Source organism: Bombyx mandarina, chromosome 05 (genome assembly GCF_030267445.1).
Source record: "Bombyx mandarina strain Sakado chromosome 05, ASM3026744v2".
NCBI classification, from domain to species: domain Eukaryota; kingdom Metazoa; phylum Arthropoda; class Insecta; order Lepidoptera; family Bombycidae; genus Bombyx; species Bombyx mandarina.
Window position 1 is genome coordinate 7220103 of NC_143212.1, and position 18189 is coordinate 7238291.

The following is an 18189-nucleotide window of genomic DNA, read 5'->3' on the forward strand; positions in this document are numbered from 1 at the left end:
GAAAAGCTCGCTTACTGCTTAATGGATGCAGTATTAAATTATCATCTTGACTTTTCCGTTACAAAGAAGCATTAGGTAGAGCATTTGGTTTAATGAGAATTTTCTTTATATGTATAAAGCTATAAGCCTTACGAGATTATGTATCGTTCGTATATGATAGTGTAATCATATATAGCCAGTAGTATTCTGCCTATTTCTGCCGTGAAGCAGTAATGCATTCCGGCTCGAAGGGGGGAGCCGTCGTTGTACTGTAAAAACTAAAACTTAAAACTCAATGTCTCAATGTGGGTGGCGGTATTTACAGTGAGGTACGCTGTGAGTTAGTTCACCTTTTTTTTCAGTTCCTGGGCCGAACCTCCTACGAGGTCCCCGCGCCTAGGGTCGCGTTGAGTATCTGGGACTTGACGATTTGCAAGGTGTTGGGAACAGATCGCGTTCCCCTAGGAGTTTTAGGGCCCTACCGCACTAAACGACTCCCCTGCATTCTTACACCCGACGTCCGTTCTCCATCCAGGGTCAGAACCCGGTCAGAGTAGGGGGGTTCCCGCGGTCAATACTACAACCAGACACGCTGCGCCACCCTGAGGACGCCCGACCGACGGGTCGTCGAGGCGATAGTCGATGACCAACGACGCCGGTCCACATAACCCAAGCAATAAAAAAAAAAGTATCGAAATAAAGAACGGTTAGTGTTTTAGAGACTGCAATAACTTCTAATGGTGATTATACGACCATTTAACGTAATATTTCTTTTAATAATTTATCAATTACTATTATTTTTAATACTAATATTACTAATTTAGCTATTACAGTTTGGAGGTTGAGAAAACATCAAAATTTTCACAAATCTGTGCCAGAGCTATTTTTGAAAAAGTAAAACCTACTTTATGCTTCTTAGAACTCGCGTATAGAATTTGAAATTTAAAAGGAAAGTTTTATGGAAACACGATATCGGTATTTCTCAAACAATTGGAACTTTCTGGAAACTTTTAACAAAGACTACTACAATAGGTTGTAGTTTCGTCAGAAAACCCATACAAACACCCATTTGAGATCAACTAGTTATCCTTGAACCTCAAGTGGGTGAACCAACGATAAATATACCTTTGTCGTCATTGTTCTTGTTGAGTGTTTGATTGAAAATTGAGTAATATACTAACTAGACGTGTTATCCCTGGACTAGAATGGTATTATATATTATTGGCTAGAAGGTAGGTATGTTCAAGGCCCTTTTGATCTAAAGTAGTGTGGGCCATCTTTAAGGGTAATGTCAGCTTTACCCCTAATACTGGAGTAGGCAGCTTATTTCAAGAAATGCTTGGGCGCAAGAGCTAACTTTTTCTCGGTTTGATGAGGTAAACGAAAATTGTGAAATCCCTTACCCTAGTTTCCTCTGCATATTTTTTAAGCGTATCAGTTTATCAGTGACCACTGTGCGTTGATGTTGTATGGCTTGACTCATTCTAGCAGAGTATTTTATAACGCGCCCACCGTAATAGAACCCATTTAAATTGATAACTATTTCAGTAATATGAATGTATACCAGCTACTAATTATAAGAATCTTATTTTTGTATTCGATAAGAAAGTTGCGAACGAACGTCTATGTAATCACTTCTAATTCTGTCGGCACGTGTCAATTTGACGCTGTTTCGTAGTGCCATAAATATAAAATCACGTGAATGCTACAACATATTCTGCAGCAACCCTAAAAGGGGAATACCATAAAAGTGTTTCGTATAAAAATAATTGACACGGAATCCTTGAATAGGCGAGAAATTGTTTCGGTGTGTATTTTAACTAAGAATATGTGGTTTTTAGTACAAACAAACGAATATAATGTTGACTTAATTAATGCCATAGATGGTTTCTGTCACAAGGCCATCACGCATCCCTTAAGAGTGAGATTGCAATAATGTTCCTTGTACGCGATGGGTAGTCGAGATCACAGCCCACCGGTTGCTGCCGGTGCCGGTATACATCATAATCTGAACTCACATTTGGAGACATGTCGTTGAAATTCTACACGGCGGCTGTACGATCTAGCTAACTAGAAGAGATGACTGCTACGCACTAGTGCCGGAAAAGACGTGATACCTATCAGTTAGAAGATTGTAAGTTTAATGTTGCAAAGCTTAAGCCGCTAACTCAATTAAGGGCAATGAATAGTTTCCTCTTTATAGAGAGCTATACACATATTTTTTCTAACAATTTTACAGCCTATCTGATGTAAAATGATTTCCGGATACCATAGACATCATAACGTAAGTCTTACCTTACGTTGTTACGTACAATTGTATTGTATAACGGTTGTCCTATGCGTCGACACGGAATGCGTGTCATGGTTCGCGGCAGAAATAGGCCCGACTACGCCTTTATTATATTATCCATCCACTTCTAATTATTATGAAGTTTCCAGTCGAGATAATAATAGAAGTGCGAATTAGCGAGTTAGCGGTTAGCGATTACAGCACAGTTGGAAAAAATCTATATCGGAATTATCAGCGAATAAAACGTGCCCTTCAATGAAAGCAACGTAAACCAATTCATCGAACATGGGACATACATACTCGTATATTCAAAGATTGGTATTTTTTAGTTAGTTCACACTGGCACACTCGATTCGCTTTAAAAGAAAAAGAATGTTAATGTCAGTCATCGATTGAGATTGCGATTTTACGAATGGTATTTTGATATAAAAAATACATTTTGCCCTACAATCCCACATAAATATGTGTATATTACTGTATATCCCTAATAAGTAATGTTAAATAGAGGCATATTCTATACATTTCTCGAATTTCTGTGCTTTACGTATTATATTTTGTTTAAACAAAACATATTATACATAATATGATAGAAGGTTGACATGAATAATAACGACCATTATTCTGTTTAGGTTTGAACCTGAAGTCCTTAGCAAATGTGATGTTTGTCACAATGATCCGGAGACGTTTTGTGGGTCTCGTACATTTATAATAAACACCTGTTCCTTGTTTGACGAGATATATCAGTTTCATACCCGAAGGAATGCTTCGTATATTTCAAAATTATGTATTAATTTAGCGGAACATATTAGACACGGTTGGGAATTGTATTCGGAAAATTCGATTATTTTTTTCTGAATTCCAAATCAGCACGCAGATGAAATAATGTTTAGACGCCTATTTGGTTTAGTCTGCTGTTATCTCTATGACATGATAAAATTAACATTGTTAGGTATTTTTTATATATTCAAACCCTGAATGTCGATAGAGCATTGTTTTTAAACATTTACAACATTAATTAACTCGAATGTGAAACTAAATAACTGAAATAACTGAGTTAATGATTATTCAATGGAATAGACCTTAGTTCTTTTTTAAGTACTGAATACATACTTACTTCAACTTACCTGTTAAGTTGTAAGTCTATGACGAGATTGAAAGACAAAAGGCCGCGCCACTCGATGGGTCTCGGTCTTAGTAAGAAAGATTGCGGGACAGAAAACTTAGTTCGAACCCTTTTTTATAAGATGTGTTTGGTTGGGTTAACCTCTCAACGACCTATTTCCGTCTTCATTTCGCAAAATAAGGGAGAATGATACCCTCGAGTTATCAAAGGTTCCCTTTATGGGTTATCGTTTGATGCTCCCAATGTTAAGTGACAACTGAATCAGTAGTTTCAATACGATATATTTTGGTGCAGTCGTAATTGAATTATGACTTAATTGAACAGTGAAAATCGATGCATTCGTCAGTAGACGAATTAATTGAACTAATTGTCACGGTTCGAAATATTGTATTCTGTATGTATTTCACTATGCGTGGAAATATTTAATCGAGAGCTTATCATTGTGCTACTTTAAGTACCAAGCTTATTTTACGAGATTACCACTTATTCTACTTATGTTGTCCATGGGGTGTGTCTCTAAATTTTTATTACTTCTGAGCCAGAACAAAAATGTTTTCAAAGAATATTGCTTAAAGTGACGAAAAATCTAGATGATTTGCTCAGGAAGTTTCTTTTTTCAGACAAAGTAACCCACCCGCAATGGGATTGCAAGGAGCGACCGATGAAGGCCTGACAAAATGGAACATATTCTATTAAAACAATATTAAATTACTGCCGTTCCGGACAGGTAATAAGGCCGTTATAAGACATCGAGAATTGAATACGGCGAAGAAAAGGGCATTACCATTTATCACCCCTCGTAATATTAGCATAGAACGAGCAGTGAAATATTCAATTAGGCATTAAAGTCTCCGCGAAACAATGGTGCTGGATGAAATTAAGAGGCATCGTGACGTGTTGTTAATTTTATTAATACTTTTTTTTATAACGACCTGGATTTAAAGTACATTTTTGGAAAAAAAAAATTCAGTACAACAGCTCTCTACAATATATACGCCGACATAAACTCCATTTGCATCTTTTAACTGGTATATTACTTGTGCACGTATTTAATGCAGAGCGAGTGCACTGACTCGTCAAATGAATATTAGTGATGAAATTATTTTAAAACTGGCTGTAATTTAAAGTTTCAGAAAACCCGCTAAAAATGCAAATGAAGTTAAAGCTATTGAAATGCATCGAGTGTAATCTTATTATGTTTCAAAATTTAATATATTATTTTGTATTCCACGTGAAACATATTTGTTTTTAATTTTTACTATACCATAATATTTTACGCTTATTTTATTTAACAATTATTAAATCAGTACATATGCGATATACACGCCATATTCGTTAATAACAGCTTGTCAAAATCTCACATATCTAAATGTATTTATTCACTGATCGGTCGCGAAACAAATAGCTTTATAATTATATAATAATACAATGGTTTACATATTTGTCCTATAGATATAAACTTTATACAATTTAAACACTAATTATTATCACGTTACATGCTGTCTGTATTTATGTAATTGTCTGGTAAAACGAATAGCAAGTATCATTCAACAGTGGACAAAATAATGCCAATCAAACATAATTACATAGTTTGATACAGGGGACTGTTATTATCGGTTAATTTCCCTATGCTATCTACAGAATAAAAAAAAGTTTCGTTTTGTTTACTAAATTAACATCGATTATACTGGATTGTGAAGTAGGAAGATCGTTATGATTGTCAGGAATGACGGTGTTGGTTTGAACGCATCGTTGGACTGTGAAACGATTACCTTTCCGTCATTAGCGTACCATTTATTGGCGTGGTCTGGTACCCTATTCGTTTTAGTGCTGTCGTTGTCCTCGACTTCCATATCGTCATAGCTGTCGGTGCCGTAGTCGTCCTCGGTCGGTACCCGAACCTCAGGGTAATGGTACGAATGTCTATCATTCCCTGGTATTTCTATGGAATTGTTAATTAAATTTGAGTGGTTAGCTCTCAGATCAATGCTAATATTAAAACGGCCGTCTGGTGTAGTGGTAAGTGACATGGTCACTACACAAGGGGGTCGCGGGTTCGAATCCCGCCAAGGGAAGATAATTGTATGATAAATATAAATGTCTTTCCAGGGTTATGGGTGTATATTAAATATATGTATGTGTATAATAAAAATATTATATTTATTTCCGTTATCTGGTACTTGTAACACAAGTTCTTTACGAACTTAGCACGGGACTAGTTAACGTGGCGTGATTGTTAGTAAATATTTATAAAAAAAAATATATATTAAGTTAGTATTCTTTAGTCTTTAGCTGAATAGCAATCAGGAGATTCATGTTTTGAAACAATAGATTTTTAATTTTAATACTTATTTTCGCGGTAAAAACAAGTTGTCGTCATAATTTATGACAGAAAGGAGTGATTTATTATGAAGATGCATAGCCGACCATTAGCACACCGATAGCTCATCTAATAAAACTTTTATGGAAAGGAAAAAAAGCCTCTTGTAAATTTAATGAGATTGTTTGCGTGCAGAAACTTCGTAATTTTCTAACACATATACATGAAAAAATATGACAAAATCTCTCTCACCATATAACCTTATTTTGCTCTCGACATCGCCGAGCGAGTTTTTCGCGACACAAATGTAGCTTCCCAAGTCTTCGCGTCGTATATTTTTTATCGTCATTCTCATTTCGGCTTCGAACATGGACTTCTGACGTACAGACATCTCGTGGTGTTCAGACGGTATTATCAGCTCACCTGCGGAAAAATTTATTACTCGAAACACTCACTTCGAATTCAATATTAGAATTTCATCTTTCCGCGTTAAAGTTTTATGAAAAATGTAAAAACTTAGGGCAGATGTATAAGAGTTTTACGGGCGTTATGTTTTTTGGTTCTTTTTCTCATTGTTGATTGTACACGATGGTCTTAATTACTATTAGCTTTGTACTTAATTAATAAATAAAAGTATTCTTTTTTTTTATTGCTTAGATTTGTGGACGAGCTCACAGCCCACCTGGTGTTAAGTGGTTACTGGAGCCCATAGACATCTACAACGTAAATGCGCCGCACACCTTGAGATATAAGTTCTAAAGTCTCAGTATAGTTACAACGGCTGCCCCACCCTTCAAACCGAAACGCATTACTGCTTCACGGCAGAAACAGGAGGGGCGGTGGTACCTACCCGTGCGGACTCACAAGAGGTCCTACCACCAGTAAAACAGGAGGGGCGGAGATGTCTGTGATGGGCATCATATTCATTTATATATACGTATTGAGAAATCATTTTAACACTCAAATATTAAACGAGTATATTATTCGATTTTCACGAGTCGTAGACATAATTAAAATTACTTTTACGGTTTAATCTTGCATTTTCTTAAAATATTGTTATTTTATTATTTCTGACGCTTCGAATACTTTTCAGTTTTCGTAGTCACTGACGATCAATATGTTCTTCAGTGTGATTTGAATATTGTTCTGACTACCGTCTATTTTTCCTAAATAAAAATGTTACTAGAATTTTACGTTTGTTTTCAATAAGCTGATCGGAACCGGTATATATTAAACCGCAAAAGTAGTTTTTTTTGAGATAGAAGAAGAAGAAGATTTTGAGCCCGTAAGGGTGAGTACTATCTATCACTCTGCTTATTTCTGCCAGTAGTTGGTACAGCTAGGACTAAGCAATTGAGACTTAGACCTCATGTCTCAAAGTGAGTGGTTACCATCCAAGCAATAAAAAGGATGAGAGTTTTTGATTGATCATGGCTCTCAAAATCAGCCTTCCTAAATTTTTGCTGAATTTTGCCACGTACGAAACAATTTTAGTTCTAAGTGGCACTCAAAAGGATATTCCTGGAACTTACCGGGATCTTTGACCCAGTAATTGATTGACTTCGGGGAGGACTCGACGTAGCATTCAAGCGTGACGTCAGTACCGAGCGGCGCACCGACCAGCTGATTTGGTACTTGTATAACAGGATGAACTGAGAAATCGTAAATTACTGATTCGGTAAATTTATAGTTTACCGGATGTGTTAATTTAAATAAATCAACCGTAGTAGAATCATTCGAATTATTAAGAAACAACAACCTTTTGGAATAATTGGTACGGTTGGTAAACAAGATTTGATAAATAAGAATTGTATTTTTTTTATTGCCCCTGTAGGCAGACGAGCATACGGCCCACCTAATGGTGAGTAGTTACCGTCGCCCATGGACTAAAGCAATGCCAGGGGCAGAGCCAAGCCGCTGTCTTATTTAAACTGTTTTTTTTAAAGTTAGTTATTTACAAATCATTACTATATAGTTTCTTTTAGCATCACGAAAATAATGTAAATAAAATTATTTCTTTGTTTTGCGTGAAGCCTTGAGACAGTCCAAATTCAAAAGAAAAGAACATATTTGTTATTAATGGCAGGTTAAAGTTATATATACAAGTTTTCTTAGAATTCGTAGTATTAAATTGGTAAATAAACTTTTTTGGCTTACTTTCGTTATTATTTTCGAAAATTAAAATATAGTTAAACGTAAATACGGTGTTTGCATATTATTATGTGTAAAGTAAAAACATTGTTTTGAGCATCGAGATATTATGTACTTAATCTCGATGGTTTTGAGTTTTCTTTTCAAATTTAAATAAGAGTGACTACTAATCGGATAATTTTAATAAAACCCAAAAATACTATTTGGAAGGCACACGAATAAATTATTTAATTTATTCACAAAATACAGCATTTCACTATGTGTTCGATTGAAATAAAAGCAATAAAAACTTAACACTCTAGTCTTAAATTTCAAGTAATATTTGACGGATTTTTTTATTCGTTTTACAAGCTCAACTATAATGCTTTTTTATATTATAATAATATTCCTAAAGTGTAAGGACCGGACGTAAAATGTTTGAGGATATGTGATAGACTTACAATGTACACTGACGTGGATCCTCTTACTGACTGTGGGCGGCACTCCATTACCCGCTATACATAAATACGTGCCCATTTCAGAGCGTGATATCTTCGTCAGCTTCAACACTTCGCCTTGATACGTCAGTACTGCAAATAAATATTCGAAACTATTTTCCTTATATTCAAACTGTTTTTATGGTATTCTTTTATTTCGGTAAATAGACAGATAAGCTCATAGGTAACCTGGTACTGGGTGATTATCCGACACTGTCTAGACCCGTTTGAAGTCGTCGTAGCCTAAAGGATAAGACGCCCGGTGCATTCGTATGTAGCGGTGCACCGGTGTTCGAATCTCGCCGGCAGGTACCAATTTTTCCAATGAAATACTTACTTAACAAATGTTCACGATCAAACCCGCAAAAAATATAATTTGCGTAATTACTGGTGGTAGGACGTCTTGCGAATCCGCACGGGTAGGTACCACTACCCTGCTTATTTCTGCCGTGAAGCAGTAATGCATTTCGGTTTGAAGGTCGGGTCAGCCGTAGTTAAAAGTGAGACTTTAGAACTCATGTCTCAAGGTGGGTGGCGGCATTTACGTTGTAAATATCTATGGGCTCCGATAACCACTTAACATCAGGTGGGCCGTGAGCTCGTCCACCCATCCGGGCGTAGCTGGAGTATCTTAGACTCTTAGGCTACCAGCGAATAGGTAGAAAAATAAAGAAATATTGCTTTGCCGTAGAAACAGGCACAATAGTGATATCTACTCACCCGTGCTTACAATACCCATTACCAAACAGATTATTAAAATAAAAATTGATATTAACAATTATTCTTGGGCGTGATCCACTTTTGCTTACTAAAAAGTATTAGGGTAGCGTCAAAGTATGAAAACTGCAAGTCTAGTTTACCTTGATCTGAAAGAATTATTCAATGAAACATACAGTCACATTGAGAGTTCATTACTTGCTGAACAGCACTTAAATTTCTTGCGTCAAACAAGAAATTGAAATATAATAAAATTATTGTAATAGGTTTCATTAATTATTTGTGGTGGGTAAGCGCTACCCACACAGCTTAAGGTGGGAGTACCCAATGTGGATTTTGCTATTCAATATAAAATTAGTAAGCAAATACACAAAGATTTTACTGAGTGGCATCAATTAATTTATTTTTAAATTTTAATTTTCCACCAACGCTACTTTTGGTTGAATTCTTCCATTCTTTTCTATTTCTGATAAAGGTTTCTATTTAATTTTGTGTATTCATATTCATATATTTCATTTCGTCTGTTAGATTATTAAATTTTTTGGTATACACGACTGCGAAAAAAGGAGTGAAATGTTTTAAGGGTATGTATGCGCTTGTGCAGAATATGTATTGTATTCTTTATTCCATCGTACATTTTAAATGCCCTAACAGATGGGTGTATGGGGTATTGTTAGAATTCTTGCATCATTCAAAGTGACAAAGGCTATGCTATTGTTGGTTGTTAATTAAATTGTTAGATAAATTGTTGTTAGTTTATAAGTTATAAACTAAATTTATCAGTTAGTCCTTTAAAAATTGTTTTAGTAGTAGGGATGGACTGGGCCCTTTATATTCCCCATGCCCTGAATTACTAATATCAATGTATGTACGTAAGTTGTGAGCTTATCATGTAAGCTCTAGGATTTCGAAAATGTATTAAAAGTGAACTAAACACGAAAGAGACACTAAAGAGCTGTAACGAATTTAAATGACATTTATGCATTAATTACATTTCGGGATTCCTAATGGAGATGTCAAATTACATACCCGTTAGTGGTTATGACAAATGATTCCATAGTGTGAGCATCACATGTGTATATCTATTAAGTAAAAAAACAGAAGATTGAAGTTTTTTAAAATAGCCAGAAATAAATACGATATATTTCTTTGAGAAAAATGTCTGTTGTAAACAATGTCTATCTGTTGATAGTTGGCGGCAACATATAGACCTAATTAAATCTTATTTTGTTTTAGCATTGATAGTAGCTGACTGAATCAAACGTGATCTTATCGCAAGGGTACTGATATTATGTAAGTTACTGTAAATAATAGCTATGAAGTTGTCGACTTATGATAGTGGCCATTTGACACGTAATTTGTCTATATCTGGTAATAAATTATATTGTCAAAAGAATTTTATTTTTAATATAAATAATTATATTTTAAAATTCAGACATTTCTTTATTGATTAGTGTTTTGTTTTCACTACATTTGTATCTTTTTAAAAACAATATGGACACTATAAAAATACGAGTAATTATGAAATATCCATCGCGGTAGTTATGCCGCTTAAACGGCTCACAAAATTCATTATGTGTACGGATACTACGAAAGAACGCATCACTCGTTATTGATTTGAATAGCTTCGTGTCGTATGGAAATTTTAATCTAAAAATTAACCCTGTTGTCTCACGAAACCTAAAATAATCAACGACGAATTAAAGGCGATAGTGAAAGCTGATACTCAGGCTACCGTTGAGTTAGAAATAGCTTCTAAAGTTAGCACCAAAACAATAATGGTCCATTTGCGTCAAATTAGCAAGGTAACAAACTTGATAAGTGGGTGCCGCACATATTACGATCCCCAGCCCGACGAACGCATGGTAAGCCTCACGGTGCTTTACAGACACAGAAACGAAGGGATTTTGAATCGTATTGTCATTTGCGCTAGAAAACAAATTCTTTTTAATAATCGAAGTGATCATCACGTTGGTTAGACCCTGGTTCGGAACTTAGTTCTGCAATTAGGCAATGCCCCAAGTGAAAACTTACCTCTCAAACAACATGGTCACTGTTTGGTGGTCTAGTGCCGGTATAATTAATCACATCCCCTCACCAAAATGTCGCTAAAATTACTACAGATGTATACTGTGAAACACTGGACGCAATGATGTAGCGGAGAGGAGTACTAGAGTTTGCGATTGCTCGTCCTCAATACTCCTACACGACAGCGCTATACTTCATACGGCACAATAGACGATCTCTTAGCTACAAGACCTAGGGTTGGATATTTTGCATGACACACCGTACTCGCCAGATTCTGTGCTCACAGACTTTTACTTTTTTCTACTTCTACTTTCAAAGTTTATACTGCTTCTTGGCAGCAAAAAACTTCAGTACCGAGAGGCAGTACAAAATTAAGAGTATGTTGGCTCCCGTACACCTCTACTTTTTCTTTTCTTTTCTGTTTCTGTTTTGATTGATTGAAATAAAATAGATTAAAAAAAAAACTTTTACTTTCTCTACCTATATTAAGCGGCAATTCCATAGGCAAATGTAACTATACTTGAGACCTTAGAACTTATACCTCAAGGTGGATGGCGCATTTACGTTGTGGATGTCTATGGGCTCCAGTAACCACGTCCACACACCTAAGCATTAAAAAAAAATACCTGATATGCGTAATATATATTAAATTGATGCGTAAACACATTCATAGCCTACTTGGCTTTAAAAGATTAACGAAGTGTATAGACGTGCAACAAAATTTATGCCGTCTTGAGATATACGATAAGAGTCCCAGTTGTATAGCAGTTAAACCAAACGAATTGGTTTCTCGTTCCGGCAAGAATTGATTTCTTCGCGACAGGAATAGGTATGATAGTTGTCGGTACCTAACCATGGAAACTCCAAATACGGGCTGCAATTCATGCTTCGGCAAATTTATAAGCTTTGGGGGTTTCATTTACAATATAATCTAAAAGTCATTCATGAATGTATTTTAAGTATAGTTTAGTAAGAAAAATAGTACCCGCTCGCAAGGCTTAAGCTCAAGCGCGTACACTCGTTATGAATATCCCGGGAATCTTTGTCTAGGACACGAAGACTTTTATTAAATTGTATAATTAATCGTAGCCAGTAAAGAAAAAAACACGGTGCAGCATGTTACCCAGCATCGTGTATCAATCATTAATCTCACTGCTTTTATTCTTGATTGAATATTCATAGAAATATTGATAAATTCGTTTGAAAAGGCGTTTTAAATCAAACAGTTCGTTTTTATTTTTAAAATTAATCCAGCACGAAAACAGTAAAATATTTTCAATAAGCAATTAAAAGGTTTCAACATTCCGTGTAATAAGTCGTTGGGAGTCTATTCAGTGCGGAACTGTACTAATTACGACAAACTTTAAACAATACTGGACGCGAAACTCATCCCGAGGATAGTCTCTGCGCGGTTCATTGTGCCACCACAAATGCGGTCACACCGACTCCCGTATTATACATATTCAGAATAACAATGCCCCGTACTTGCGTTATTCAAATAAATAAGACATTTTTTCGCCTTCGTTTTTAATTAGTTCTAGAGTTTTATCTTCGTGCGCTGAAAAAATTCGGATTCATTCGTTATGTAAGTAGGTGGGTGGCAGTTGAATTCGTTCTCTTAATTTATCATTATTAGTTTTTTTTTTAATAAGTCCTTTTTAAATTCCAGCTTGTGTATCTTATGTTATGTTTATGTACTTTAGGGGGTTCATAATTTGTTTTTGGAACGAAGTTCCTTATGGGTCGATGGGGTACCCTGACCGTGAAAAAACCGTCCGTAACGTAAGATTTTTATTAGTAATGCACACAGTGTACGACTTAACTTTGTAATAACGTATAAAAAATAACATATTTTTTTATCATTCATTGACCACGATCTCAGAGCCTTCGTTTGCGCAATACACTGACTCTTATGCAAACAACCGTGAATGAAGTGTACCACAATAAGTACGCACGTTACCAAATGACCGTGAGTTGTTGCGAAACCTCGAATAGAACTTAAAATTCTTTTTTTTCTAATAAGGAACTTCGTTCCTATCCGGTGTCCCACGACACCACACATCTTTTTTTTTAATAACCTCTTTAGTATAGTGAATGGAATTAAAGAATATAGTGATTTAAATGATATTTAGACGTATGGGGTATTCTTTGCTTTTAATATGGAGATTGCTAATAGAGATTTTTGTTGAAGTAAATTGTTTAATAAAGGTTAGAGTATTCGAAAATTGTGAAAAGTTGTAAATATTTTTGTTGATACAGATCATAAATATGTTAATTGAGATATGGTGTAATATCCGTTACAAATTGTTAGAATTCAACTACAGTAAAATGTTAAATTATAATTGGCTTACAATTTGCCTGATACATCTTCCTAACTACGGAACTCTACTGCCACCCCTCCTGGCTGAGCCTTTGCTCGCCCACATGTCCTGGTGAAACTGGAAAGGCCTCCAGGCCACCAGTAATCTTTCAATCATAAAAAAAGGAACTTATTTAAACCTTAATGATTTGTGAGATCTGTGCTTTTAATTTAAAATTAAAACTCAATAAGTATCGTTCTGCTCCGAATAGATTTGATGAAATATGTTGGTGTAGTAATGTTATTGTCGTATTTTGATTCCAAATTACATATTCCATACACATCGATACATCTTCTGTAGATCACAAGCAGTCAATCACTTGTCGGAGTAGCGTGTCCGAATGTTGATTTTACTGCCGTGTTATTTGGTCGTTCGGGCGGAGTCCTATTGCCTTTCTACGGCGGTAATTTGTGAAACAATACCCCAGTAGCGAAGCTCTAATAATAAACGAAATTAAACTACCCGAGATTTTAGGTCTTTCGATAAAATCTGTCTTAAATTTGTGTCCGCCTGTGTGTCTAAAGCGTACGTTTTGCTTTTTTAATTATTATAACACAGTAATATCTTAGTTCCGAAGAGTAAGGGATCAGAAATTTTGTGAAAAGAAGATAAGGTTTTCAACTTAGGTAAATTCAATTTCTAATTAGAAACCAGGCCATAAAGTTTAATAACCACTATAATTACGGATAAAAATATTTTTTTTTATTGCTTAGATGTGTAGACGAGCTCACAGCCCAACTGGTGTTAAGTGGTTACTGGAGCCCATAGACATCTACAACGTAAATGCGCCACACACCTTGAGATATAAGTTCTAAGGTCTCAGTATAGTCACAACGGCTGCCCCACCCTTCAAACTGAAATGCATTACTGCTTCACGGCAGAAATAAGTAGGGCGGTGGTACCTATCCGTGCGGGGTCACAAGAGGTCCTACCACCAGTATACATATTCAAACATATATACTGCACGGGGGATGATGACCAATTGAAAATACGGATCAAAATTGATTGCAGATACGCTAATCAGCATATTGCTTATTTCTGTTGTGAACTTTTCATAAATTTTCCGTGTATCTGGACAACTGGTATACAAAATTAACATTCGTATTTCAGAAAAGAGACACACCTTTAAAAATATTTATTGATATCATAGTATCTCCGAATTGTTTTAGTTTTTTTTTTACTTAAACATTTTTAGGGATTATTAACATTATAATAAAAGCAATTATATGTTTTCAAACATAACATTTAAATAGATGCAACAGGTCTTGCTTTATTTTCTTTTTAAATTATATTAACCTAATAATAGTAGATTATTTTATTTACAAACAGATTGTAATGAAAACAGAAGCAACATTAATGTAATTGAGCAACGTCAAAGTTGACACGTCAACCCTTGTTACTGAGATCATATCATATCTATATCTATCATTGGCATATTTATGACCGGCTAAATATTTGAAATGACGTTTTACTGAGAATCGGGGGGACAGCTTCCGAAGATATATATTCCTATTGTTTATATAAACGTAACAAAATTAACTTACAGAATACATACGTTTCTCTTTATCTTTTTTTTTTATTTTTTTTTATTGCTTAGATGGATGGAAGAGCTCACAGCCCACCTGGTGTTAAGTGGTTACTGGAGCCCATAGACATCTACAACGTAAATGCGCCACCCACCTTGAGATATAAGTTTAAGGTCTCAGTATAGTTACAACGGCTACCCCACCCTTCGAACCGAAACGCATGACTGCTTCACGGCGGAAATAGGCGGGGTGGTGATACCTACCCGTGCGGACTCCCGAGAGGTCCTACCACCAGTGATTACGCAAATTATAATTTTGCGGGTTAGGTTTTTATTACACGATGTTATTCCTTCACCGTGGAAGTCAATCGTGAACATTTGTTGAGTACGTATTTCATTAGAAAAATTGGTACCCGCCTGCGGGATTCGAACATCGGTGCATCGCCACATACGAATGCACCGGACGTCTTATCCTTTAGGCCACGACGACTTCTTTTATTTCATATACATAATAATATAAGTATGTTTGTAACAGAATTTTTGAAAATCATTTTAATCGACTCAATATGTCCGATTAATTAAAATAAAAGATGTGTAGTGTCGTGGGACCTCGAATAGGAAGGAAGTTCCTTATTATAAAAATATTAATTTTAAGTTCTATTCGTGGTATACAGAAAATAAAACTGGAGGTTTCGCAACAACCGACGGTCATTCGGCAACGTGCGAACTTATTGTGGTACACTTCATTAACAGTTGTTTGCATAAGAGTTAGTGTATTGCGCAAACGAACGCTCTGAGGTCGTGGTCAATGAATGATAAAAAATATGTTATTTTTTGTACGTTATTGCAAAGTTAAGTCGTACACTGTGTGCATTAGTAATTTGTACGTTATTACAAAGTTAAGTCGTACACTATGTGCATTACTAATAACAATCTTACGTTACGGACGTTTTTTCCCGGTTAGGGTACCCCTCCGCATCGTCCCATAAGGAACTTCGTTCCAAAAATTGCACAAGCATCAATGCCCTATTACAATTTAATATAGTAAAAATAAAATTGTATAATTTCGCTCTAATTATGTAAGGTTGGTAAGAATGGATCCTAAGAAAAGAGTGTGAAACGGAGCGTTAAGATGTGAGTGAGAGAAAACGGAAAGAAAGGGAGAAGATAATGACAGGCAGAATGACAGAGAAAGGGAAGATGGCGAAGACGGTTAAAAAATGCTCAAGGCGTAATAAAAGTGTTAATTAATTTTTAATTATTATTATAACAGAAGATTATGGAACAGTGTAACTTTTATTTTATGCGCTGCGATCTCTATTCTACATTAATAACCTAACCAGTGTCAATAGGATAAAAAAATATTAAAATAATTGTTAGTTTGGATAGCTATTCAAGCCTGTTTTTTGGAAACTACATATTTTCTACTGCAGTATCCGAGTATCGTCAAATCGTTCTGAGTTCATCTGATCATTAACTTAGTGCAGCGTACTTTAAAAAACTACCTAGCCGCGATTCAAAATAAGCTTTGTATCCGCTCACTATCCTTAATGTAAAGTTGAGAATCGTGTATCATAAAATTTCATATTGCAATGACTGATTTGATTTCAATTTCAGTATACCTAAGGGGTTCTATATATTATTATTTTGTGTTTTTCTAAATCTTAATATCTCTGGATTAATAATTACTGATTAGCAAACTATAAAAAGCTTAAAAATGAAATTTATTTCTATTTTGTCTACAATAGAATGCCTAACTGACTTATATTTATTGGATATTCACCGAAACTGTATCTATGATTGTTATTCTCCATTTTCTAGTATTTATTGAGTTGGCTATGTTATTTCGTCGTCCCCTTGGCTTTTTATATTTTACTAGTTACATACGATCGAAGTCCCAAGTGATGGATGGATAGATAAATGAAAATACAGACTATCAGACAAATGACAAAAATCGATCGAGCACCAGTTCAAACGGAATATGTTTTATTTTTTTGTATTTCTGGAAGTGTTCAATATATAAAATTTACCTTTAGTTTTTGCTCCAGTCTGGTCCCGCACAACGATTTCCTGTCCGTCCTCTCTTTTCCACATCACCCGTGGAGGCGGAACACCTCGTGCTTTGCAGGACACCCTTGCAGTACCTCCCTCGGGCACCATGGTGTCCCCTGACGTTTCTTCAGGTATAAAGTCAGGAGGAATTACTACGTCTAGGAAGCCCATCTACAAGAAATAATTGAATTATGTCTAGTTATTGCTTTAACTTTTAAGTCAGATCATTCAGTACATGTGTATATAGTCCATTTTAAAAGATTATTTTATTTCAATGACAAAAAAAATCTAATTTGAAATCCCATTCATGAATGACATAGGTAATCTTTTAAAACAATGGGTCTTGGGTCTGTTCTGGTTGTATTGTAACCCCCTTACCTCATTCGGAATCTGACCACGGAGGGGATCGGACGCTTTGGCGAAGAGCGCAGTGGAGTTGTTGGTTCTGGTTTTATTTACATCTTATCTTGTAGCCAAGTTTTCAACAAATTCTTGTTTGATGTAGAAGTACAGTAAATACACTTTAATATTATCATATTACGAACGGGCCACTGTTTCGCTTTTGCTGGCATTAAATAACTAAAGTTTTCCTTTTAAGAAAATCTTCAAGACGCACGAGACGCAAATTGAAAAGCGACATAAAGGCGGAACGTTATGGGCTTATATGTGGGCAGTAAGTATTTAATATGAGCAAGGTTCATGAACTCGACTTACTTAAACTTCTGTCAAATAAGAAAAATATTTTAACGTTATTCCGTTACCTTTTCATACAATCATAATTTAATTAACACGAAATAGGCTCGGTTATTCGAAAAAAAAAAACTCAACCATTAAACAATTAATTGTATTGGTATTGCAACATCACTCGAATTCGGCGATAAATTCCGCTTGTGGTAACACATCGTATGTTACAATCATTAATTGATTGTTACGATATCACCGAATTAACATGCCATTTTCGTTGATATACACATTTGAAGCATCGAAATTGTGTACGTAATTCACTTCAAATAGTTTTTATAAGATCAATGGGAACTCGTTTATCCTAAACTAGCGACCCGCCCTCGCTTCGCTTCGGAAACATTAAAACACAAATGAAACAAAAAAAAATTAAAAAAAGTAGCCTATGTTCATCAGGGACAATGTCGGCTTCTAATGGAAAAATAAT

The 18189-nt window shown here is 35.4% G+C and overlaps 1 protein-coding gene across 1 annotated transcript in view; it reads right to left on the reverse strand.

Annotated features, from left to right (window-relative positions):
• Positions 1 to 4282: 4282 nt before the first annotated feature.
• The window catches only part of LOC114251348 (lachesin), a 66416-nt gene continuing 52509 nt past the window's right edge, over positions 4283 to 18189 (reverse strand). The window contains exons 5-9 of the mRNA XM_028185572.2: positions 17000 to 17192; positions 8304 to 8432; positions 7245 to 7364; positions 5965 to 6135; positions 4283 to 5334 (exon numbers count right to left, since the gene is read on the reverse strand). Of these exons, the coding sequence (XP_028041373.2) occupies positions 5075 to 5334; positions 5965 to 6135; positions 7245 to 7364; positions 8304 to 8432; positions 17000 to 17192 (873 nt within the window). The 3' untranslated portion in view covers positions 4283 to 5074. The remainder of the gene's footprint in view (positions 5335 to 5964; positions 6136 to 7244; positions 7365 to 8303; positions 8433 to 16999; positions 17193 to 18189) is intronic.